The 26,859-nt window shown below is 37.5% G+C and overlaps 1 protein-coding gene across 36 annotated transcripts in view; it reads left to right on the top strand.

Moving 5' to 3' along the window:
* The window catches only part of CCSER1 (coiled-coil serine rich protein 1), a 648,564-nt gene that overhangs the window by 175,796 nt on the left and 445,909 nt on the right, over nucleotides 1-26,859 (top strand). For all 36 annotated transcript variants that reach the window (XM_086888587.1, XM_086888585.1, XM_086888622.1 and 33 more), the window contains one exon: nucleotides 24,807-24,927. In XM_086888587.1, coding sequence (XP_086744713.1) covers nucleotides 24,807-24,927 — 121 coding nt within the window. The remainder of the gene's footprint in view (nucleotides 1-24,806; nucleotides 24,928-26,859) is intronic.

The following is a 26,859-nucleotide window of genomic DNA, read 5'->3' as shown; positions in this document are numbered from 1 at the left end:
ATTTATTTCTTTGGGTTTTTTTCAGTCTTTCACTTTATGGTTTAGTGTATTAGCTTAAAAAGTTATAATTGTCTTTTCCATAGGAAGCACTATAATGAGTATTACAGTGTACATTACATTGTACAATGTACAGTATACATTGTACAGCTTTGGACTATTTTGTGTGATTTTTTTATTTCTCAAACCCTTTTCCTAAAGTACTACTATCTGTGAAGATCTAAGCATGTTTGTGTGAGGCAATATTAGAGAAACAGGACTTCCTGCATGCTGAAAATACTTAACACTCCTTGTTTATTTTCTTAATTCTTGAGGTAGCAGCCACACAACGCTGCTGACTCATTGTTGGGTATTACTTCCACAGTTTGTCACTTGCAAGTGGAAAGAAGCTGTCAGCTGTTGTGGAGGTGACAGAGCAGATGTTGTGAAAAGGGAATTCTCATGGACAGTGTGAGAGTTACAAAGAGTTTCCAGTGAAGGGTAACTGAATTTCAGTCATCTTCAAGGAGCAATTTTGGTCTTTCTGTTAATGTAGCAAATGAGATTTTGTGATTGTGATCTAGGGACCTCTACATGCCCTGTAGCACTTTCTCAGTATTTAGGGAATGGTTTGGAAAGGAATGTAATATTCAATATGTTTTTTACATTAGATTGTTTTTCTCAGCATTTTTGGTAAAATAAAGCATTGCTAAGATAGTGATAAACTTCTGGTTGCATATTGGCTTTGAGAACAGCAACAAGTGTTTTCTGTGGTCCCTATAATTTTATAAACACATTTACTTGAAAAAAAATTTGTGCTAGGAACTTGATTTCAGTTTCCAAATCAATGCGGAGGTTGGCTTTGCTTTTGAAAAGTAACCCTAGCAAATTGCTTGGTAAAAATGTAATTTTGCTCTAGTTAAAAAATGCAAACCACCTTAATTATGTTATATTTTCAGACTGTCTTCTTTAGTGTTTTATGATGTTAGGGTTGGTTCAGCTCTAAAGAAGCTGAGGAGGATCAAGGATAACCTGAGTTTCAAAGACTTATTTCTTCTAGTGTAGATTTGTTAACTTCCTTAGAGATACAGTGTGTTTTAAATGCTAAAACAAAGGAAAAGATAGTTGTGACAATTTATTGAATCAAGGACTATTACTTTAAATATGTGACTCTTGAGTCAGATGAAAGAATTTACTACAGTGACTTTGGGGAGAGTGACATTTGAGCAATGATCCTCTTCTCATTTGGACCCAATAGGGAACTGCCTGGTAACAAACCTGAGATCTCGTATATCTTTCACATAATTCAGAGGAATTCTAGCAGGGGCATCTAACACTCAAGGGTATTGTGCAGATTTGTGCGTTCTCTGCAGCCCTTCTGATCCAGAAGTCAATAATTAGGCTGTCACAGAAATGTTGTGGTTTACGTTGTTTGATTTCTGGTATTGGAGAAGGAAAAAAGGAGTCAGTGAGAATGGGAGAAATATTTTTCTTGTTAGTTTTGATTTTTTTTTTTTTTTTTTAAATAAACTGTGTACAGCTAAAGGCTGTGTAAACATTAACAAAGAATGAATATATTTTTAAACTAGTTTTACTTTATAAATAACATAAATCAAACCATCAGTAACTTCCCACTTATCTTTATATTTTGTATCCTGAACAGCTTTTTTAAGGTATGTTTTATGGCCTTCCCAGAAGCTTTAAAAGAATTACAGATGTACTGTGGGCAAGCAAAAATAAATCATACAGCTGACAGGAAAAGTGTGTAGTCTCACTTCAGGAAATTTGGGATCTGCTTCTGTCTGTGCCACAGGTTGTCTTGTATAATCCCCTACAAGATACTCTGCTCATCTGTATTTATCTCTTACATAAGGATCCTTTTGGGATGCATTCTTTTTTTCATAGGTGTTCATGTACTGTGATTCCAAGTGCTATAATGTATCCTGAAATTTAATAACTTGCAGTAAGTGTTTTGCAAATAAGATTCTGATACTGACTGGATTGTTTGAGGAATTTCTTTTTACACCTTCTCCTGCTGTAATTTTGCAAGTGAGGTTTACTCTCAACAAAAGAGAAAGTAAATAGCTTTCAAATTGACAGTGATGAAACAAATTGCTCCACAGGGAGCTTGGTGTCTTGATTGACAGTGAATAGAAGCAAACAGGAGATTCTGATGTGGAGTATCAGGAATGAAGAGCATCAAGTGCTGCATCCTCAGGCTGTGATAACGAGTCTGTACTGAGGAAGGGGCTGCTCCAAGGGCTCCAGTGCCCTGTGCTGTCACTGTCTTTGGAAGATCTATAGGTGTGCTCTCATCATACATAGCCTACCAATATGTGAAGTGTATTTCCTTCACAAGTATGTTTTCTGTTCATGCAGCCATATTTTAACTGAAGCACTGCATCCTGAAGAATCTCAAAGTATTTTATTTCAAAATAAAATTTTGAATTGCATTATGGAATTGTCTCATTAATTGTATTCTTGGTTTAAAGCACAATTTGGAGAACAAACAAGGCAAAAATACTATGAAACACCTGAGCCATTTTTGTAAACTGCACTTAACAGTATGCTCCATACCAAATCATGGATGGGATTGTTCTGTGACTTTCTGGATTCTGTGGGTATAAGACCTTCTCTGTACTGTTTTCTGGTATCCACTAGTATTGAGATTTTAGATGCTTCTAGTGTAAAACTTACTGATTATGATATTTCTAACATCTGTTTATTTGCAAAAGTAGAGAAATGCTTTCTTTCAAAATCAGATGATGAAATTTTGAAAGAACACATAATTGACCATCCATACTCTTGTGAAAATATTTTGACATCTTTCATCCAGCCAGTGAACACAGATTTTATGAGCCAATATGAATCGCTTTAGTTCTGGAAAAGAAACCCAGCAGTTTGGCTTGTGTTAACAAACTAAGCATCTGTCTCTCAATGCTGTAACTGTGAAAAGGCACTGTATGATCTTGTTTGCTATTGGGACAGGGAGCTAGTGCTCTTGTGGAAGAAACAACCCATCCCCAGGACACAGGTGTTTCCTGCTCTTCCAGTGCTTCCTCATCTAAATGCTGGTCAGCTCTGCCTGATGCAGTGTATGTTGTGGTGGGGAGGTTGCTGCCAGGAATACTATGCCTGAAAAATGATCACTTAAATGGAGTCATATCAATTTACAGGCAAATTGCCTGGTAATTGTTTTTTTAAGTTTCAAATATCATTGCTCAACAAAAATCGTTGGCAGAATGGTGTGGTTTTATACATAATTTAGCATCATGGGCAGAACATTTTAATGCATTATTCTCTTGGAGGAGGTCTTAGTTTCCTCACTGTGTCATGGACTTTGGTCAGGAAAGCTGAAGTTCAAAGTGCCTACTGAATGTTTTCTGAGCCTCAGGTTGAAGAACCAAATGTGTTTGTTTAAAATATAAACCAATTATTCCTGAATTACACTGATCGCCATAGTAACCTATATTCATTGTGTTTTCTATGAAGTAATTTAAAATCACTTAGCTGGAAGAAATAAGTAGTGTCAATTATTGATACATGAATGTAGCCTAATTATATTAATGTGAAACATTTTTGTAGGATGAATATTTCTTCATGCACTGGAGTTTCATGTCATTGTCATAAGTAGTGTCAGTCATTTACACGAACAGGAATCCTGAGATGTTTTTGGTTTTAGGTTTTTTTCTTGGTTTGTTTGTTTTCCTTCCGCATCCCTCTTACACCATGTGTTATATTCTGCATTTTAAAATGATTTCATTTGCTTGCTTTTGCTTACACATACAGCTGGATTGTATTTGAGAAGTACCAGATGCCTGTTAGCTTCTGTGGTAAAGCCGTATCTAGAGAATGTCACCGCTATTATTTGTCTTTTATTTATTTTCCTGACAGAACATTATTGATGTGATCTTGTAAAGAGTCTTGAAGTTGCTGGGAAAGTTTACTTGATCCTGATTTTTAATGGCTTTTTGGTTATATACTTGATTAATCAAACTGTTGCTTATTTGTTTAATTAATTAAATGCAGTGGTGTTTGAAGGCTCAAAAAGCAATGAAGTAAACAATCTATAATTGACTGAAATGGGAATTCCATTTGAAGAACTGCTGGAGAATCAAGTTCACCATGTAATCTTAAATGCAGAACACTTCTGTTGTTTATGTATGCAGCTCCTGTTCATTATGCTGAAATTGAGCTGAAAATTGTTTTCTTTTGCTGTCATTAATTTTAGTTTTTAAATTCAAAGCAAATTAAGTTGCTAACTTCAGCAACTATGGAGATGACTTCCTAAATATGAGATAAACTTATTCTCCAGCTATGTCTAACAAGCCTCATTTTGCTGGGTTATTTCCAAATACCTGCAGTGAAAGACAATGTGTTTGAAGAAGAATTTGTCGTTATTGCTCCAGCTAGGATAAACTGTCCATTGCCAACAGTAGGCAAATAACCCTCCAGCTTTACTGTTGAAATTTTACATGCCAGTTTTACCTCTTTCACTGCAAATCACCTCACCAGCATTCAGATCACCTAGTAGAGTTGGATAGCACAGAAGTTACAGATGGGAAGAGCTAATTACCTCATCTGGCACATTTGTTTTTGTTGGTTTTTTTTTGTTTTTCTTCTTTCTTTTTTTCTGCCAGTACAAGATTTTTCCTACAGTGCGTTTCCTATCAGCTTTCTGTTATCTAAGTTATGAAACTACAGCCAGCTGCCTTGAGAGTTTTCCATGTTTTTTTTGTTTTTATTTTGATTTTTATCTAGCATTCATAGATCTAAGTGATGTGCTAATCAACTGATAGCTTAAACCTCATTGAAAAAGAGATTGAGTTCAGTCTGTTAACACACACAGAGCTAAAAATACAGTCAGTTACCACATTATATTTGTTTTCATTCATCGTTTCCATGAAACAATATGATTTCTTCATTTTGGTAAGAAAAATGCCATCTTGTTAAGTAAGTTAGCTTCTGTAGCATATTCTTATTCTAATCTGCACACTTTCTGGCAAAACTGAATATCTAGACTTGTACGCTGCATTTCATCTTTGAAATAATTAGTGGAAGAAAGAGTATAAAAAGGAAAAAGCCAACTATTTTTCTCTTCTTGTTCCTAATCAACAGGTTTTTCAATCAACAGAACTGTGACTTGCTTTTGATTTTTATTAGCAATGGTTCATTAGCCTAAAAAGAAACCCAGAGGCCATGTTAAGCATTCTGATGTTCCCATGAGGGAAAAGAAAAGGTTTTGGTAATAAATGGAACATAGTTGCTCTGGAGTTGCTTTAAAAATAAATGCAGGGCATTGTGAGACTCTGCCACACAGAGTCACACTGGGGTTTTTTTTCCAGTGAGTACATACACCTGTTCCCAAAGTAATACAAATATTCTTGTGTCTGAAACCCTCCAAGAAGGCAAGTGGTTTCACTTTGGTCAGTTGAAGTTGCACTTGAACTTTCAGATCTGCACTTCATCTTTGTTTGACTGTGTTTGACCATCCATGAATGATTACAAGGTGCCTAAATACGGCCTTGAACACTACCAGTTTCAGTAGATTGATTTTGATGCTAATGTTGCTCTTGAAAGGTAACTTGTTATTCTCAGCCTTGGTGTCATTAAAGGAAGTATATTTCCCAAAATGTTCCATGTTTACATGGAAAACAAATAACAACAGAACTCAGTTTAGTTTCTCTGTCTGAGGGTTGAAGAAAAGCTTAGTCTCCTGAATACGTTATGACTGAGGAGATCCTGGAAGGTATTAAAGGTAGTGAGCAGGCTTCCAGGGTTAAAGGTGAAGATGGTGAAGATGTGTAGGATGTCAGGATCACACATTCCTCAGCAGCAGCTGCTCACTTGGACAGTGCTCTCAGCCAGGTGGTGTGATTCTTAGCTGTTGCCCTTTGCAGGGCCAGGAGTTGGACTGGATAATCCTCGTGAGTCCTTTCCAACTCAGGATATTCTGTGAAATAACTTTTGTTTCTTTACCATAATCCTTAGTATCTTCTGTTTGGTGTCAGTTGCTCTGAATGAATACAACAGCTATGAAATAATAAAATGATGACCTTTCGAAATAGGAACAAACTCCCTCTGTTTTACACGTTTCTCTTTGTACGATCTTTGTTGTAAAAGAGAATTGGGATGCAGCTTGAAGGATTTACATTGACAACTATAGTGTGAACAAGCTAAATTTTAGCAAACAATGAAATAAGATTCCTTTCAGATTATCCAGAGCTGTAGCTGTTAAGAGAGTTGTAGCTTTTAACTGCTTACGCAAAGTTCTTAGTGACAGAAGACTGAAGTTTTATCTGAGGCTCTGTCATACTGCTGTGTATGATAAGTTTTACCAGGCAGAATTTTAATTTAGAAACTGGAGGAGCATAACTGCTGCATAGAAGGACACACAGTTACCTCAGCATAACTGAACCTCACTTATTTTAAATTAACTATTGCTTCTGTTGCTGAAGCTCTTTTTCGTATATAAGTGTCAGCACAGTTTTATCCTTTCCTCCCTAGCAAAAGAGGTTGTGACTCCTTTCAATAAACTGCCTGAACAGCGCAGTGTGGGTTGATTCTTGTGGTGTTCAGGTCTCCAAAGTCACTAAATTTGAACTGTAAAGGCAGCCTCAGCCATCTAAGACTCTGTAATAGTCTCTGAAAACTTCAGAGTAGCTGGGAAATGAGTGATGTATCTCCACTATGTTCAGCATAAATGATGTTATGACAGTGTTCAGTTGTTTGAATGAGTACTCAATAAAGCCTCAGAGGCATTGAGGGAAGAGCTCTGGGGGTGTGTGGTCAGCTGCAGGTAGCTGCTTCTGTCGTGCCTGTCTCCGTGAGGTGTCTTCGTAGACTTTGTTACAGTGCCTTGAATTGGCAGGATGAGTGCGGAGGATGCCAGTCTAATTGGGAGGAGGAAGAAAGTCTCTGAACACTTTCATCTATGACAGTGTCTGTCAGAGAACATGAAAGACTATTCCTGTGGTACTTAATTAAGCCTTGGGTCTTTGCAACGAAAACAGCAAACAATTAATTAATGATTAAAATTAGCTGCGTGTCCTTTGTGCAGTGATTTATGTACATAATTAATGCTGTAGCATTTTAAGGTGTTAGCTGTCCTTAACTGAGCTGCGTAATAAATGGTGGCTTCAGAGTGTGATACTTAAAATTCAAATTAACATTTACTTCAAAAAATTCTCAGTGCTAAGAGGATGACTAGAAGCAGAGTAACCTCCCCCTGCTAATTTTCTATGTGTGTGAAGAGACATCAATCTTATGCAGGGACTCCATTATTGTTCATACCTGCTCCAACTAGCTAGGCTGGCTCTTGCTGGTTCTAGGAAGATGATTTCAACTGCTACCAAAATTACTGATTAGACAGCCCTGTTGAACTACAGGTATGGGTACTGATGGACTGTTGAAATCAGACTGAAGCATCCAAAGAGAGTGAAGTGAGGTGGCGTATTTTGCACTTGTTAAAACTTCTGCACCTACTGAAGCTTGGTTCAGTTAAGTCCTACAATCTCAGCAAAGCAACATGCACATCTGTGTTAAAAAGCTGTGCCTAAGCTTTACTTTTGCACACAATGGGAGGCTGAAATTCAGAAACCGTGTGCACATTTATCTGCTCACAGGAGTTTTGCTCTACTGGTGATGGATTTAGGAATTCTGGCCACTTTTTGTTGTGTCCAGCCTCTTCATCTGCACTCCAGTTTTACCTGAAGAAGGTTATTTCAAGGTTCACTCAAAATGTCCAGTTTGACTGTGATACCTTGTACGCCTAACTACTTTTACAAATCTTTAAGCTTAAAATAGTATTTCAAAACAGCTTATTACAATGCAGAGAAATATGCTTTTATGCTCCTGCAAATACAGTTTCAACTATGAGCATTGATTGGAAAATGAAGGTCTAAAGGAAAGCTGTGATTCAGTGGCTGTAAAATGCTTAAATTGAATATGTGAATTAAGGAAGAAGCAATTCACTGGCTATAAAGTACTTGAAATACCAGCATTAAGGCCACATTTGGTAGAAATTGATAATTCTTAATTATTTTATTTCTCACCCTACCTGTGACTGTTGTCTAGCTACATTTGGGATAATAAGGAGTTAGATATAAATAATTCAGTAAAGAGGTGATAATCCATTTCATAAAAATTGATTTGTAAGAACAGGGAATTCCTATATATAGAAATTATTATAAAAAGGCCAGAATAACATGGTAACTTGGGAGTTTCTGTTCTGGATTAGAACTATGTCTGTTCTCACTCATTCTCCTGTCTATACCTGTGAGACCTTAATAAAAAAGAAGAGAAACTCATCTTTTTGTAGAAAAGATATTGCAGAACTTAATATATTTCTATTATAACATGGCATATGCTCAAAACTTTTTACTCAAAACCAGAAAGAAACTAACAGCACAAAATGCCAAATTCATCTCTTGTATGATTTTTTGTACCCCAGTAGTATTCTTAAGCATTAGGGAAAATTTGTTCAGCTTGATTTTCTAATATATGGGAGAATGTGGAGAAATCGTATTTTGTCCTTCTGCATGTCCCATCTGATCCTTCCACCAAAATTGTTTTTGTATTGTTGTTACAATAATTAACAATTGTTACAAGAAAATAACAATTGTTATTGTATCTGATGCCAGCTAGTCCCAAAACCTGTTGGTGGGACAGTTTGTGGTCTTGGGCTGTGACCTTGGACACAAAGAGTGTTTCATAGGCAGAAGAATTCTGATAGTGTTTATTTGCTCATGTGTCAGTAAATTTAATCTTTACCTGCAATTTATATAATTATTTTAAAATCTTATATGACACTAGTAATTTCAGCAGTAATTAGCAACCTGGTGAGAAGGTAATTACATGTACAGAGACTGTGTTCTTACATGTTTAGCAGTCTGCCTAACAAGCCACACCAATGAAAACAAAAGCAAAAATAATATTTCATGTAGAGCAATTACAAATTTCCTCTTGTCACTGTAAAATCAACACAAGGTACTGAGAATTTGAATGGTAGTCCCTCTCTGTCCAATACCTAATTAATGAAGGTTAATCAGATTCTTAAACAGCAAATCCTTCTACAAAGTGTACCTCTGCCATTGTTCCCATTAAATATCAGGGTCATGGCCCTGCTTATTCCTTTGCATAAAACCTCCCTGTGGGGTATTTTAACAGTGTAAGGTCTTCATGGTACATGTATTTACTGTATGAGGAAGGCAGTGGTCTGTATCTGAAGTCCATAACAAATTTAGGCATTGAAAAGGTTTGAAAAGCAGTTGACATTTAAGGCGCGATTGTGTTTTTTCTCTTAGTGAACCGAAGGGCTTTTTGACATTAGCAGTAACATTGCTGATCAGATACTCTGTCAGCATGAAAATCTTAGAGGGTAGGGCTCTAACCCAGCACCTAGAACCTTCTTCCCTCCCAGAGCATCACTGCAGTGTGTGGTGGAGCCCATGGTCCCTTTCAGTCCTCCTTGTCTTCTGGGATTTCTGCTAGGATAAGTCTGGAGCAGTACAGTGCTGCACCAGGATTGTATCTGGTAGTGTTGCAATCCCTAAACTAGAGGGGGTTTTGCTTTGTTTTGGGTTTTTATTTACTGGTTTTTGTTTTGTTTTTTTTTTTAAGTGTGAGTAAAATAACACTTCTGAGTCGCTGTGTGAGAGCCTGAATAAATACACTATACTTAAAAAAGGGAAAAAATACTCCCTTTTTGAGTAAAAGTGATACTTAATTGGTATTAAGCCCTTAAGAAACAAAACAAAAGAATTATTTTTTCATACCTTATATTGACTAGCAAACCAGGCAGGGTGTAAATTTTTTTTTTGTGTTTCCTTTCATCGGCTCTGCAAACAAAACTGTTCTGTTGAGATTTCAAGATAAGAAGCTGGAGGCTGGAAGGCAGTATTAATGCAGAAATTTCTTGAGTCATGGTTAGCCTATCAAGGGAGCCCTTTCTCTCACATCAGTTCATAATCTCTTCAATTTTGTTTGTACTTGTTTAGAAGACATTGTGTAAGTATCGGTGTATGTTACCCAAACATTCCGACAAGATGGCAGTGTTTTTCCATCTTCCAAGGACATGTCACTGGGGATGTAGCTGTCTGACTGAGTGCCCTCCTGATGCTTCTAGTTGTAGTAGTGTCTTGGCCCACAAACTTGTGATGTTTCATTGTCCTGTGAGAAAGTATAAAACCCCAAATGGTTGTTACTTCCCTTGCTTTCAATGTGTCACCAAGGCAGAACCTGGAGATTGCCTAAATTTCAATTTGGTTGTGATGAGTTAATTTAGAAATAGTTCTTTGTTCTCTTTGTATTCATGGCAGTTTAGATATTCCACAACCCAGGAAGTGAGAACAGAGCTCAGTATGTATCATGATTGACTGCACAGTCTCTATACATCAGCAGGACCTCATGGATGCTTAAGTGCCACAGCAGGCCCCATATCTTCATGTTAGTCTTTAATTGAGGTGTGGGAAACTCCTATTGAGAATAGCTACAGGGCACATCAGCTGTATCCTGGATTTTACATAAAGTTTTAATTTGGATACACTCTGTAGACACCTTTTCACTGCAGTTTTGTTTATTTTTTTTTTGTTCAGAGACATAACTGGGTGATTTTAATCTAAACCTTTTTCTGAACAAAGAAGCTGAAGTAGAGATTGTATCAACTCACAATTTCTTTCTGTTTTGCTAACTCCTTGTAGTTTACTAACAGTTCTCGTGCTCTCAACTGGATTCTTCAGAGCTGTGTTCTTCAGAGCTATGTCAACAGAAAAAACAAAAAGGGTAACATAAGTGTTGAGAGCCCCAGAACTGATAGAAACTTCCTGCCCCACAGGTTTTAGCTGCTAACTCAGACACCAGGCTGAGGACTGTTAGTTCTTCTGGCTGACAGAGCCAGAAATCCTGATTTCCACCATCCTGAAAATACACCACTTGTTGACTGTTTTTTTTATTAATAGTTTAAATTAGTTATCTAAGAAGGAAACTTTCATGTATCCCACAGTAATGTGTGTCTTTGAGATCTCCATGGTCAGCCTTGATCCCACAGTCATCCTGACTCCTCTATTTGTTTTCAGCCTTTTGCTGCTTGTGACTTGAATTCCAAGGGATTGAGGAGTGCTGCTCCTCTCTCATTCTTGACCTTTCTTGTGGGATGAGGGACTTCACATATTCTTTGTGAGGCTGCAGTGAACCCATACCTTGCTGTGCAACCTTCACTTCCTGCTCTATCAGAAGGAATGATGGCTATGCAAAGAAATTACTCCTTCCTTTCATGTTTTATGTTTTGGCATCATTAAAACTGACAGTACAGCTCTGGGAATCATTTGGTAGTTAGACTGAACAGTCTTTCTGCTGTCTCAGCATTGACAAGTTGCAAAATGTTTAATGTATTGCTTCATCTAATAAACACATTTTGGTAACAAATCCATTAGCAGATCTAAAAATCAAAATAGATGCTGGGAATTCAGAAGTAGGATCAATCAAAAATTTTAATGTATTGGTCCTCCTTAGCATTTTCATATGTGGGTTCTGTACATAATCATTGCCATCCATAGTGCTGGAGCACTGGTATGGAGGCTGACAGGGAGATGTACTCAAATGAAACCTTGGTCATGTGTTTAATCCCAGGGGATTGCAGCTATTTCATAGCAGTACTTTATGTTTTATGTAGACTAGGCAGTACCTCTGACATCAAAGCCATTATTAAAGAGATAGTGAATATATGAAGAAAAAGTAAAAGCATACAGTGAGAAATCTTTGCTGGGTAGAAAATGTGTTGCCCACTTCTTAGATCTAAATGGGTGCTTTAGCACATTTTATGCATGACTTCTCACATAAGAGTACAGGAATTCCTTTTTCAAATGCAATAAAGATAATTTAGATAGCTGATTTCCCATCTTTTTTATGCTGTTGAGTGTATAAAGCATCTAGCTACTTCAAATGTCACTGGTGGATAGAAATTAATGGTATAGTACAATTATAAGGGGTGTTTTTAAGGAAGATGATGTGTTAATTGTGTTTCCTTCACCTTTTGGATCTTTGTATTTTGAGTATTTTTGTAGATTAACTGCAGTACATAACATTTATATTGAAGATTTTCACAGAAGTGAAGTTTTATTTTGATTAATACATATGATATTTAAAATATTGGGTGACTTCCAAATAATTCTTGTTTTTAAATTTGAGGGCTTCTAGCAAATGTCAAGTGTTAATCTTAGGCTTGCTCTTAAATTCTAATCAGCTAAGAGCATAATTGTTCAGTAGAGAGTGAAGTAAATTAACCTTCTTGTATGCATGGCTTTGAGAACTGGTGGGAAGGAGCTTCCAGAATTGGTGGCCATGTGCTCCGAAGTGCAAGGAAGCGCTCTGCATACTGAAGATCCCATTAGTCACCCTCCCTTTGAAGAGACAAGGGTAACCTTTGCGCCCTGGTGTCTGGAGTATTCTTGAAGTTAGTGGGACTCCTTCCAGTGAGTGCCAGGATTTTAAATTGCGTCGTGCAGGGGACGGCTGTTGACATTTGGATGAGAATGGAGCAGTGTCATTGAGTGCTCCACATTTTAGGAACTTTGGAGCCCATTTGTTCTGAGTCTCTATGTAGGTTACAACTTTTCTGGAGCCTGGACTTCTTTGTGCATGTGTTGTTTCTGTGTGCCACCCTTTAGGAGCCAGCTGCATAAATATGCAGTAAAGGAGAGTCTTGTCTCCCTTGAAAGCAAGCAGTGAAGGCTGATGGATATAGCTGAGTTTTTATGAGGCCACATCTCCTGATATGCAGTTGTATATAAAAAAAATCACTCCAGAATCACTGTGGATTAGGAAAAAAAAGTGGTTTGTCTTAATTTTTAGCTACCTCTAGAAATCTGGTCCACTTGCACTCAGCTAACTTTCAGCAGGATCTGTTGTACTTGACTGGTTCCTTGGATGCCTCTGGCATGACATCTGAAGTAAAGATCGAAGATTTCTCAAGGGAAAGTGAACGTGGGGCTGTGAATGTGTTGTCACTATTTAAATAGTCATTAGGCCAGATTTTGCTGGATTCACAGATGCCCAACCAGTCTTCCATATTCATGAACACTTCAGCTGCTTTGACAAATGGTGCTATTTGAGAATTGAGCTTTCTTCTTTTTGCTTCTATTTAACCAGTTCACCTTGGGTTCAGAAATTCTGGGGTTGGTGAATCCAGAGAAAGGTCCCAGTGAATCTGGCAATTTAGTTTTTATCTTCAGCTGGAGTGTTATTCAGTGAAAATCAGTAATGTAGATTTTACTCCTATTTTCTGTACATCTTTTGCTGGTTTAGGACATAATGACTTTTTCTGTGGAACAGGTTTTTGAGTTACCTTCCTGCCAGCTCCTACAGGATTTCCCAGTATCCTTTTCTGTATTCAGAAAATTTAGAATCTTGTTTGTCACCTGGTGGAGAGCAGGAGGAAAAGCGTGTAGTTCTTTGCTCTTGAGGGAGACAAGGCAAAAAGATTTAGTGCAGGTTCTAAATCATGCTTTGAATAAAACATCATACTTCTCAAAAAAACATTTACAGTATTTCCTCTAGTAAAAATAACAGTATTAGTGACTGTGCCAATGCTCAGCATTTGCAGTTCCCATGCTAATATTGTCAGTGTGCAGTACTGCATTCAGTTTAGAAAGTGCAGCAAATCTACCTGACCACTAAATGGCACTATTTACTTTTCAGAACCAAAAACCAGAGGAAAGGTGTTTAAATCAAAGTTGAGGAATAATATGCAAATGTTTATTTTCTTATTATCTTGTCTCCAAATTGTTGTTTGTCACTAACAGAAAACTGACTTATTTGTTCATTCTTTGCTTTGCATTTGGCATGACTGGTAGAATCTGAACAGAAGCTGATGAATTTGTAATGGCTTGGCTCTATCTGTTGCATTGCTTCAAAGGTTTGTATGACTCCTTCTGTGGAGAACTTCACCCATAACATGAAGAGAAGCAACCGAATTTCTTTGCAAGTTAAATTTTCATTTGATTCATGTTAGGAATTTGAATTACTCTTTGTTAATTTTTTTTGATGTTTAATGAGGTTAGAGCAAATCTAATACGAACCTGGGTGGTTGCCACTGAATTCTGGTTATTCTTTTTGCAGCATCAGTCTGTATGAATGATGCATCGTTGTCCTGTGGTGGTCTGCTCTCAAGTTTTTCAGGCATTTTCGTGTGGTTGTGTCAGTACATGGTCAGTTAACAGACATCTGCATGTTATTACCTATTCAGAGGAAAATAATTTTTGAAGAAATTAACCCCATGTAGTTTTATATCTCATTTCCTGATACATGATTCTTCTTTTCCTCCATCGAGTTCTGTGGGGCTGCAATGTAAATATCAATGTTAGATTTGAAAGTTAGGGCTAGGGGAAAATGGTTTAGATAATTTTCTTAAAGAAAACAGCCTCCAAAATGCTTCTATATATGCTAAGGCTATTTGCCTTGCCATGACTGCTTGTATAATTAAAAACACTGGCTAAACTGGTCGATACAACTGGAGCATCTATGTCACACCCTTGAAGTGTGACTTGGACCAGCCAACTCTTGTGACTCTAACAGAGGGAGACCTCAGTTCATAAAGTCCAGTCTCCCAAATAGCAAGGTGATTATACTTTGCCAAGTTGTGCTGTGCAACTTTAAAATACATACTTGACAAACACACATCTTGGTTTTAATCTTTAAATATGTGTAGACAGACAGTCACCGATTTTGTTTAGTGTGTGTGGTTTTTTTCCTCCAATAATTTAATTGCTTTTAATCATCCAGTTTGACTTCATCTTATTTAGGGAGGTCTGGAATTTTCACCCATACTGGATCACATACAGTGTAGTGTATCTTTCAGTCATCTTTTTGAGAAGTCGAAATGGTAACCAAGTTGAGCATGATTTCAGTGACTTTGGTTCACCAGTTCCATCTTTGTATAGCCAATAGACATTTTTGCAGTGGCAGCACACTGATTTGCTGGTTTGCTCTGAACCAAATCTGTACTTCAGAGGCATAGTGATAGTCTGCACTCTTTCTTTCTGTAATCCTGCATTGGTCTCCATTTAAACAGTGTTTGCTGTAATCATCTGGTTTAATGGCTCTTCAGGATTGCTGAGCTTGTCTCACATTCCTGTCAGTTTGATCCTGACCATTTTTGCCAAGCACAGTCTATTCCTTTTGCAATTTATTTGTCTTTAAGGTAAAATATATTGCTCTCAAAACTTAGTTGGATTTCAGGCCCTAGTGAATTTAGTTAGTTTTTTTTTTTTAGAATAATTGAAACTTTTAGGGAAGTGTGAGAAGGCATCAGCATAATGATTGATTGTTTTATTGCTTTTCAGAAAGATGCATATGTATTACTTGGCATATGCTTTATCTGCAGCATAGATGTATGGCTAGAAGTCTCTACTTCTGAAGATCAATTGGAAAAATTATGCTCTTATTTTGACTATTAATTGGAAGAACTCCTCAGATCATTTACAAACCTGGCATAGCAGTGACCTGTACTCTTCAAAGTTTTGCATCAGGGCTGTAATATTGAACTTTTAGAAGAACCTGTGCCACATGTCAGATCAGATGATCCCAGTAGTTTCATTTGGCCTTGAAATCTAGTAAATCATATGCAGTAAGTACAAAGCATAGAAAAATCTGCAAGCTATGCAAATGGGCAGACTTTTAAAACTGCAGGTACATCAAATAGTATTCTCTTTCCCAGTTTTCTCTGTGGCATGGGATGCTTTGTATCATTGTACAACTGCCACTAACCTTTCTTGTCACCTAGCCAACTTGTGAACGTGATTTCCCTGGTACTGCATGAAAAGCTGTGTGGACAGCCTGGGAAATTGCTGTACTGATTATCTTCTGGAGTCCATCCCTTGCTTGCTGTCTCAACCTACCTGTGAAGAGCTTTTACTTGGCCGCTCTTTGAACATCCAAGTGTTCTTTCTTCTCACCCAGGTTTGGTGGGTGCCTGTCATAGGTGCCCACAGGAGGAAGGTATTATATATTCTCTATATACCCCATTGTTAAACCTTCTCTTCCTTAAAACCCTTGCATTTCCCCTCTTGCTTCAGAAGTCTGTCACTAGGTGCTCCTGCTGACCTGTCCCTTTGCTGTGGGAATGCTGGGTGGTAAGACTGTGGGTGATGACCCACCCACTTTGCTCATTTCTCCCCTGCTTTGTGGTTACCCTGGAGCAGTAGCCAGCTGCTTGCTTATGCATGCTGGTTTACAGGATTGTTAAATGACTGCAGAGACACTTGGGCTGAATTTGCTTTCCTGTATGAGTGTATCGGCTTAAAGAGAGCAAAGATATAAAATAAATGGCTTGCATTTTATAACAAATATGGAAAATATCTGCCCAGAGAAAAGAGTGAGATCTTCTTTGTTACGGATCCTCTATTTGTTTCAATGTCTGGTGTAAATTTCTAATAGTTGGTATGTGAGTGACTTCTGTGAAGGCAGGAATGAGTCTGGAATGGCTATGACTGATGTGCTGCTATAGGGACTGAGTTGCTTGTCACTGGGGTTGACAAAGGCTGTCATTCTACAGCTGGAAAGATGTACAGCTCTAGTGGCAGCTGTACCTGGTGCTCCTGCTAGTGACTGCCAGCATGGCTATAATAGAAAACCAAGTAGCCTCATACTCCTGCAAAACAAAAATACCTTGTGTAATTTTCCTAGTGAGCTTTTAGAATCTGCAAGGAAACCTCATGTTGTGATTTTGTTTAATAATTTCTCTTGGGAAACTACTTTTGGAGGTTTATCTGTGTATTAATTGTTTAAGTAAATGTCTTGTGACTACAGCTATTGAATACAAACCACAATAAATTAATCTTGCTTGCCTGTCAGTCTTTATTTCAGCTAGACCAGGAATAATATTTGAAGCCAGGAGACTGTGCTTCTGAAAACACTTGCTATTGAGTTTTGACAGTTTTACTTGCAGTGAGTGACAGTCGAGGATATTGTTGTTAGAGTAGTCATTCCTTCAGGGGATTGTATTATGCCTACAGAAATGCCCTGCAGGCCTTTTTATATTCCTTCTTTTAAGATGCCAGTGTCACAGTCACTCCTTTTTCTCTCCTTTTCTTGAAGGCATCACATAACATAAATAGAAACCCAAATGTGATCAAAAGCAGAACTAAAACTATTATTCTTCTCTTGGCTGAAAAAGGAACTTTGAGGCAGATGGCTCTTGCAGCTGGTGGCATCCCTGTTGGGATTTCCTCCATGCCCTGTGGGAAGAGACAAAGGCTTCCCAGTTTATGGTACCTTCTGGCTATTGCCAGGGCATGGCTTTAGGCTTGCACCCGAAACTGGCACTTTCAGCACTACCTTTTCCATTCTTACTGGAAATCTGGAATTTTGGGCTGTTCTGTTTCCTTCCATCACCCACGTCCTGTGGTGTTTTTCTTTCTTACTACCCAGTGAGGCAGCCTTGCCAAGAATGGCAGAGGCTATGAGAACGGGAGGTCTGGGTGAGCCTTGCTTCCCCCATGAACCAACCTGCAGCTGCACTGTATGATAAATTAATTAATGAAATAACCAGTTGTCTTCAAAGGCTCTTTGGGAAGAAAGGGATGCACTTGGTTGGCCCACATGGTGATGAGCACCACACATCCTAGACTAAATGACTAAGCCTCCACTTCTTACTCTAATAGATGTTCATAATGTTCAATTATGAGACTTCCTGGAATTTGGCAGAATTAGATATGATTGGTAGGATTCAGATCACTAGTCTTTCATTATAACCTTTCCCTCACACCGTTATGTATTTATGCACACAGTTCTTATTCATGCTTGTGTCACAAAACAAGTCATAGGCTAGAGGGCTAAAAATACAAGCCTGTGACATCATCCTGACTCATAGTGTTGCCAAAAGCTAATGAAACTTAGTAGTCATTTTAAAAGTTCTATTAATAACACCAAGCCAATGCTTTTTGACATTGAGAAGCGAGATCTATGGATATGGTATATGTCTTTATTTCTAAAGGTTGATTTTTCAATTCCTGTGTAGGCTGGTTGGAACAATATTTGCTTTAAATACTTCACTGTGAATAAAAAAGTATCTCAGAAGCAGCCTCAAGCACAAATAGATGTACTTAGAATGTTTTAGGTGTACAGTAGTTACAGTGGAAAAACTAACCCACTTAATTTAATGCAAATGCAGTTAGAGTTTCCCCTGGCCTTGCTACAGTGATCCATCATTGCAGGAATTGCAGCAAGGAATGGTTGGTTTTGAAGAGGTCAGCAAGGTGAGACCAGATTTATGGAACAGGTTTTAAATAGGAACAAATGCAGATAATGAAGCCTGTAAAAGAAATGGCTGGCTAAGTATCCAGAAGAAGTCTGAAAAATCCAGAGTGGAAGATGAAGGGGGATTTGTGCATTGTCCTCTCCAAGACTAAAACTGGGGGAGTCAGATGAAACAAGCTGGTGGCAAGTTTAAAGTGGACTGGTAGGAGTATTTCTTCACATAACATATATTCAGCTTTGGAAGTCTACAGGACATTGTGGATGCTACAAGCTTATGCTAGAACATAAATAACTGAACAAATTCATAAAATCCCTGAGGGATTAGTAAATACAGGCACAACCACATTGTAGAAGAAAGTCTGCAAGTCACTGTAAGCTGGGAGAGGCTGCTTGAGAAATCTGATCAGGAGTTTAGGTACCTGTGTCATCTTTCTGTCTCAGGAGAAACCAAACTGCAGTCGATCTCTCAATACAGTGGAGCTAACAGGAAATATGCAAGAAGTGGGTCATCAGTTTTGTCATTGTGATTATTTTAGGAATTGGTGTTTCTATCACTTGCTGTGTCCGTAGGGTCTGTCCTTAGGTGATCAGGGCATACCCTTTCATTCAGCATTCCATTATGCATGAACATTGGAAAATTACAGTTTAATTTCTTATACCCGGAAATTAAGAGACACAGATTTCACTTGTGGCTCTTACTGTATTATCACAGTGGCTTGTGACAACAAACAAACTTAGGATACAGAAGCAAGGGTACAATCACTGCAGAACTGCTGGTGTGTTAGAGAAATTCCCTAGTTCCTGCTTAATGCTGCATTTTGTACCCCTCATGTTTGTGTGCCAGTGTAGATAGCACAAAGCAAATATGTATGTGCAGCCTTTGTATAAAAAAAGCCATGAAACGTAAGAACCTGATAGAAAGTAATTCATTTGCCCATAATGGGCTTGTAATTGTTGCTATTACAAAATTTCTGATTGTGACTATGTTGTGTTTAAGAACCAGGCCTGTGGTTTTATTGCAGAATTATTACAGCAAACCCTTTGGGGACTGTGAGCACATACACTCATTCTCTTAAGTATTCACTTGGCCAATATTGTGAAATGTAGCTGTTTCTAGGGAACAAGAGGCCCTAGAATAACTGTTGAACTAATAAAAAATAGAGATCCATTTAGTTTCTTTTTTTCTCCAAAGACCATAATCAAATCTAGGATCAAGCAGCAGGAAAATTAGGCCTTGTTATTATTATTTTTTAATATTGAGCTTTTTTTTAATATAAGTAGATGGGCAAAAATAGCTTTCACATAAAGTACCTTGACCTTTTGTGTTGCTTTAAAGAGACCAAAAGTCTCCTTGGGCTTTAGGGTTTAATAACAAAGTAGAAAACGATTTTATTGTGTTTCTGGATCTGAGAAAGAGGGTATGGAACTGAATTCCTACACTTGTTTTTGCTGCAGTGTTTCATGCAGGTGATGCTTAGGGTTGATGGAGTGACAAGTCAGAACGCTGGTTCTTTTCTGGGCTCTCTGAGTGGCCCAGGACTATCAGAGGCTGTATCTGTGCAGTCAGGAAGGGATTAACTTGCTGGTTAGTCACAGTTCTCCCTGGACATACCAGAATTAATAGACTGGATTTCAAGGTCCTTCTCTTATTTTCCGTTGCTAACGTCAGCAGCTCTCCTGGCAAAATAACTTGAGTTGCATATTATAAGTGTTCTTTTTCTTTCCTCAGCTCTTCACTTGTTCTAATATACTAAAGGAATTTACAGTGTATCCACTCTTCCTCTTTGGTTGGTTGGTGTGTTTGTGGTTTGGCTTAAGTTTATTTGTTTGTTTTAGCAAAAACTCTGTTTTAAGTGTAACAGTTCTTGGTCCTGAATTTTCCCTTGTCTGAAGAACCTGTATAAGGTTACATATTTTTCAGTTCTTTCTTGTCCTTTGTTCAGAGCTATTCAGAGGTTGACTCATTTCCTGAGCCTTTTAATGGCAGAAAGGTATTTAGGAAACCATGTGCCAGAATGTTCTCAGTGCCTGCAAGGAGAATTGGTGTTCAGGAGTTATTAAAACACAAGAGTTATTAAAACATAACATCTGGCCTTCAGTAGTAAAAGGGATGTGGGATTGGATGCTTGGGACCCAGATGTTGCTCCCTCATGCTCTAGTTGCCTGTCTCCTACAGTGGCAGCTGACTGATCTTTCAGAGTAATGCATTTAGGTGCCTTCCATGCTCCTGGCTCCTTGCCTAGTCTTTTACCAAAGCAGAAGGATTTTTGGTATAAAACAGCATCTGTTTCCAGACTTGATCTGTCTCTTGAATGATGAGAGCTGATAATTTTAAAGTTCATAGGCATAAATGTAAATACTTTGGATTGTCAGGATAAGTGCCCAGCTTTCTGAAATCCAGAAATACTTCACTGTTTTTGTGTCCCTGTGTCATGATTCCCTTATGCTTCATTGCACACTGCATATGAACATTTCCCTTCTGTTTTCTCTAAGCAGGTAGTACTTGTTGCTAATTTCATCTTGCATCTTGTATCAAGGGAGACTTTTTTTCGATATCAAGAAATGATAACCAGATTTTCTTTCTCCTCAATTAAAAAAAGGAGGGGGGGAGGAAGTGTGTACAATTAAGTGTTTGAAATATATGATGTAAATGACATCCCTGGAGCTTAAAAATCTCTTTATTCTCTGGAGAAACACATTCTATTCTGTAGCTGTTGAAGGCTTCCTACTGTCCTACTATTTAGGGAATTAAAAATTTTTCACTGATAGGTTCAAAGTAGAAGAAAAATGTTTAATTAGTCACTCTCATTGTTCTTGAAAGAAATGGCAAAGAAAAAAACCAAAACCTAATGTTTTTCTTCTCCAGATGTAAAGATCTGTTTTGATAGTGAATGATGTTCTGGGATTGCCTAAACCAGCTAGGGTAAATCCAAGCCAGCACTCCTAGTGATAAATATATGGGATACTTTTAAAACACTTGGCAATGGAAGAAAACAAGCTGCATGCATCATTAAACTGAAGGATCTGGGGAGAAACCATGCAGCTTCAAAAGTAGTACAGATCTTTTATAATAGTAGTCTATGAAGTTAAGACTGTTTTCCCTTTCTGTAGAGTTCTCCTTTACATGACTTCTAATTTGTAGGTGGTATCTTCTGTTTCACTAAGAAAAATATGTTTCTTTAATGATAACACGTAGATGTTCCTCTGGTTGTGTTGTTTCATTACAATTATTAGCTTGTTCGCGTAATGGTTGAATTGCGAATAAAGGACTGAAAAATACCATCTCACTTGCATTCAAATTGCTTTTTTTTTTTTTACTGCAGGTATTCAGAGTATAACACATCCTGAGATACTAAAGATACTAGTTTCTTAAAGAAACTGCTACAAGAAGTATAAAATTGGCTGATTGTTCCCCTTGTTGTTGATAACTTGTACAGTTTTTTCCACCATTCTGCATGTATGCATCAGGAATAATGTTGCAGGTTGAGACAGCTGATTACATTGACGGCTTTCCCAAACATTAACTCAGATGACTGAAAATACTGCTTTCCTTACCAGCTGATGTGAGAAGGCTAAATTTTTAAGTTCTTGCTGGATGTTAAGGAACAAGTGTGATGTGTGAGAGGATTTATGATTAAAAGGAGCGATCCCTTGGAGTAGTTGTGATATTTTGAGGCTTGAACAGATTTCAGTTCATTAAGAGTACAGCGTGTAGTCATCATGAATGATCTTTTTTGGGGTATGCTAGCCACTTGTAGATTAAAAAATGAAGTTGTAGAAATGAAGCTACACTTAAGAGTTGAGTTTGGAATGTAAAATGCAAACAATCTTAAGTGAACACGGCCCATCCCCATCAGTATTAAAGTTGAGAGTCCACATTCAAGCAAGTTCTCATTACTTCAATGCAAGTTATGAACAGATAGTAAGAGCATTCACTCCAGTAGGTGAAAATTACTTGCTGCTGTGCCATCTCCATTTCATGACAATTTAGTTAATTATACTGTCCAATAATGACTTATAACTGTGCACAGAGAATTGAGATAAAAAGGAGGAATTGTAGTGATTTTCAAAAGCAAGACCAAAGAGTATTGCTGCCTAAAATATGGGGATAATACATTCCATGAGCTCCAATCACTGGATGACCACTGGGTTTTTCTTCAGCTGTAAATTAGGGGATTATACAACTCCTGTATAGCATTAATTATTAAATAAAAGCAATTTCACAGTTTTATTCATTCATGAAATTCCTTTAAAGAGTGAGAGATATGCAGTGTCTTCTTTGTTACTTGTGATTACCTCTTTTATTTTTCTTTGTAACTGCTCTGATGGATGGTGCCTGATCTAGGGCAAACTCTCCCCTGTGATGCTTGTCATCAGACCTTTTATGAGTTCTAAAGTAATAACTTGATATTCTAGTAATAAGACAGGTCTTCTGAAGAAAAATATGTATTTGCTTCATCCTTTATGCTCCCTGTTTTATCAGTGTTTCTGGTTAAAATTCAGGTACTGAATATCACTGGTGCATTATGACAAGCCTGGTTTTTTTTTTTTTTTTCAATTCTTTGACTGTAAATAAAGAGACAAAGAGACATAAATGTTCTTATTTGCACATACTCATATTTGCTGGTTGTAATGAGAAAATACTGTTTCGTAAATTACTTGGTGCCTACCAAGTGGATGGTCTGCTGGTTGTACATAATACAGTAGGATGTAAAATCACCTAAAATTCCGTTTTTTCTTATGTTGTCTCTTTAGTTCAATGTATCCTGCATTAGTTTCATCTTAATTTGTTGTGCATCAGGCTATAACATAAATCCTACTTGCCTGCCTGCAGTCAATATAGCAAGTTTCTCTTGGTGTATAACTATCTGTTGGAGATGTGTGTCTATGACAGGGACAAAATACTGAGTAATGCTGGTTCCAAAGGAAAAAAAGTAAGGCTTCAATACCAAGCATCTTAGGTGGCTTAGCACAGTGTGCACATTAATATTTAATATTAATATTTAAAATAAGAACATGAACAATGCTGGACAACATCAGATGAATTCAATGCAATTACAAGCACTCCACGAAAGGTTTCCTTCCTGATAGAGCTGCCCATGCTCCAGCCATTTGTGCTGCTTGCTGAGTGGCTCAGAACTGCTCAGAAAGCAAGAAAAGACCTTTGCAGAAATACCCAGTCCCCACCTGACCTGTTCCTGTTAGTGTTTCAGGGTGTTTGTGGAGCACCAGCTGGTCCTGTTGGTCTGTGCTGAGTTTGGGCTGAAGGTAATTCATGCCCTTGGGGTAAAATGGTACAATTAGCTGTTCTTGACCCAGTCAGGTCAGTATGGGGCAAGTTTTACTCCAGTTTTCCTTCTTTTCTAAGGGGAGTGTAGTCTGTGCCAAAGGTGCGTTATCTGTGAGCAATAAGGATATGATAAGGGCATGATTGTGAAAAATGGAATAATAATAAATAAATGTCACAGTTCAACTTTCCCAGTACCAATCTTGCATGAGTGTGTGTACTTGTGAAATGTGTTCTTTCTGGTTTTGAATTGCTGAGAATTTGCCACAGTCATTCTGGTTTTACAGGCTGTGTTATTGGGTCTGTGGGCATGTGTTCACTCTTATGGAAGGGTTCTGTATGTTATAAAATACTGTGTGTCTTTCTGTTTAAATATTTCTTCTTGCTTATATATAATACATTACCAAATATAAAATAAGAAGCTGCCATGCTTTGTGCTATGAAACAAGCTCTTAATTTCAGGTCTTATTTGTTTCAGAAAGGTGTGCCTTAGCTGTAAAGGAAATCCATAGCTTCAAAATCAGTAGGAGGGGTTGCTAGTAAAAGCTGAATTACTAGTGACACTTAAAATTTAGAATTTAAGAATGTTTACGACTGGTAACATATATAATTGTCTGTTCAGAGGTCAGAAACTTTGGATATTCATTTATTAGTGCTAACTGAGCCAAATGCTCAGCTCAAATGTGTGATCATTCTTCTAGCTCTAAACACTGTCTTAAGTTGTAACATTTAGCACAGCAATACAGATACAGTTTTTATGAAAAGAAAGCATGAGTTAATATATCAGATATCACTTCTAGAGTTTTTGAGTAAAGTGAGTCATAGCAGTTAAAGGCGAAAAGTAATCACTAATTAGATTTTCTTAAATCTATTTTCTTACAAAGTGTGAAATTTTTGAAGGTGCAAGGTTTGCCTGGAAGCAACCCATTATTTTCACCCTTATTTTCACTCTGTGATGAAAAAGAACTAAGAAGTGAATCAAACTCTGATGTCATTTATGAAATACAAGTTTTTATAGGACTCAGACACACCAATGAGCTAGAGCAGACTGACAACAGATCCTGTGCCAGGTAAAACTTAGTGAATGATCAGTCAATGGCAAAAACGTGCAAAGTGAGCCCATTAGGAAGTGTGAAAAACAATGGCATTTTCATTGCATGTGACCACAATAAAGCCTGATTAATTATCTGCATTTGTGTTTATCACAGTATGAATAGTTTTATTTTTTTTTTCCCCCTTTCAAGTGCAAACTGAGTTCACTGTTTAACACTGATGCTTTTTATCTTTGCAGTGTGCCGGGAAGACTCATACCAGTCAATAGTGTCATGTGCTGCTGTAGTACTTACCCCTGTGGAGACAACAGTGGATACAAGGAAAAAAGAGCAGATGATAATGCCTGATGTGTCCAAACAGTGAGTTATTCAAATAACATGATCTTTTACAAGTGCAGTTTAAACACCAGGCCAGATTCCTTCTCATGGATATGCATATAGACCCTCCTTTCTCTTTCATCAGGGTTTCATAGGTGTTTCCAAAAGTAGAAACTGGCCTGAGGCTAAGCTGCTGCTTTTGTTCATTAGCCTACATTTTTTCCCAAGACTTTTGGTAATGACATTTATAGAGGGAATATAGAGGGCCTTTATATGCCAAGAAACTGACTTTTTAACAGATTTGATAAGGTGATTCTTTTTGTTTGAATAGTGCTTTCATTCGGGCAAGTAGTTGATTTTTATAGAGGAGGTGATTGGTAAATATTCAGCTCATTTGATATATTTCGGTATTTTTCAGTGATCATTTTACCTCTATGATGCAAGATACAATGGCATCTTCAAAAGTGTGGTAGTGTGTTCTTCCAGGGAAACTCTGTCTACTTAATTACAGTGTATGTTGGTGTCTTGCATTAAATAAAGATCATAACCACAGAGTGTACTGTAACATTTGCCTTGCAGTACCAGGCAGGATGGTTATTTCTTAATAATTGAGTCTTTGGAAAATAAAGGTAATTTTGTTTACATGAAAAGAAAGAAAACACAATTGTAAGGCTTTACCACAACACAGACTTGAGGTCTGTACTTTTTAAAGTGTGGAAGGTATTAAAAAACATGACAATGTATAACATCACTTGTGTATTTACCATTTCTGTTTAGTTTTCTGCTTCCCTTGGTATATACAAGTTTAAAATAATCTGTGGAGTCCTGGCTTGCATGCCTATTACTGTAAGAAAATTAAAACATTCCCTCACAGTCCCCAAAAATCCCTGAAACATCCAAAACACCACTGGTGGATTAGAGTAGATTAGGTAGGTTGTGATCTTGCTACAGATCTGTGACTTAAGTCTGTATCTGGCTGTGGTATCTTTTTCAAGGTGGTGATAAACCCTTTTCATCTCAATTACCTGTACTTAAAATTTAACACTGTGCATTACCTGTTGTCCAGGTGTTACTGCCATGGCCTTGTGTTTAAAGTGCTGTGAGTATCTAATTGTTGTAGTGCTTCCCTTGTGTGGCTCTCTGAATGCCAAGAGATTGGAAAGGCAATGGGCTGTAAAATACTGTGCTGAAATCCAGAATAATCTTGCTGGTTAGTTCAAAGCAGCATAGAACATTTTTTCTTGTCTTCACTAAAAGGGAAACCTGCACTGTTGTTTGATTGGCTTTTTCGTCTACTATGATGAGATTCAGCATTTAATAATCTCATATGAATTCAAAGTAGGAAACTGATATCTGTTTAGCATGTGCTGAATGAAGCCATCTCCCACATTTTTGGCATGTTTGGGTTTTTATTTTTTCTTTACAGCCTGATTAGTGTTATCTTCTAAGAGCACAGACATAACTTTTCCTAAACACTTGGGGGGTCTCAGAAACATGCTCTAACCTCTGTTACTCTTCTAATTCTCATGTTTAAAAATACAACCTGTGCCTCTGGAATTCTTTAAACTAGAAATAAGATTGTGCTTAAACAAATTAAACCTATTTGAACTTCTCTGTATGAAACTGTATCAGTGTATAAGTGTCTTTAAGCCAACATTTCTGACAAGTATATTTGAAATTAAAAAGAACCATCTTGCTGGAAAAGGTTTACATCTGGAATTTGGTAAATTTTGTAGAAACCTTAAGAGTAATTGTAGAGAGGTAAAAGCATGCAGCGTCAAGAAAATCTCCAGCATTATGAATGAAACATCAGCATACTGCTCTTGCATTTCACCCTGTGCTTTCTACATGCAGATAGTTTTCTTCATATCCAGTTAATGGAAGCAAAACAGATTCTAATTCCCGTGTCTAAGTATCCCAGTGTCATCTGTCTCCAATGCAGACGTGCCCTTGGCATTTGTTGAATTCCACTGA

Source organism: Cyanistes caeruleus, chromosome 5 (genome assembly GCF_971803275.1).
Source record: "Cyanistes caeruleus chromosome 5, bCyaCae1.hap1.1, whole genome shotgun sequence".
Classification (NCBI taxonomy): domain Eukaryota; kingdom Metazoa; phylum Chordata; class Aves; order Passeriformes; family Paridae; genus Cyanistes; species Cyanistes caeruleus.
The sequence above is the reverse complement of the archived record's forward strand: the minus strand, read 5'-3'. Positions and strand labels throughout refer to the sequence as shown.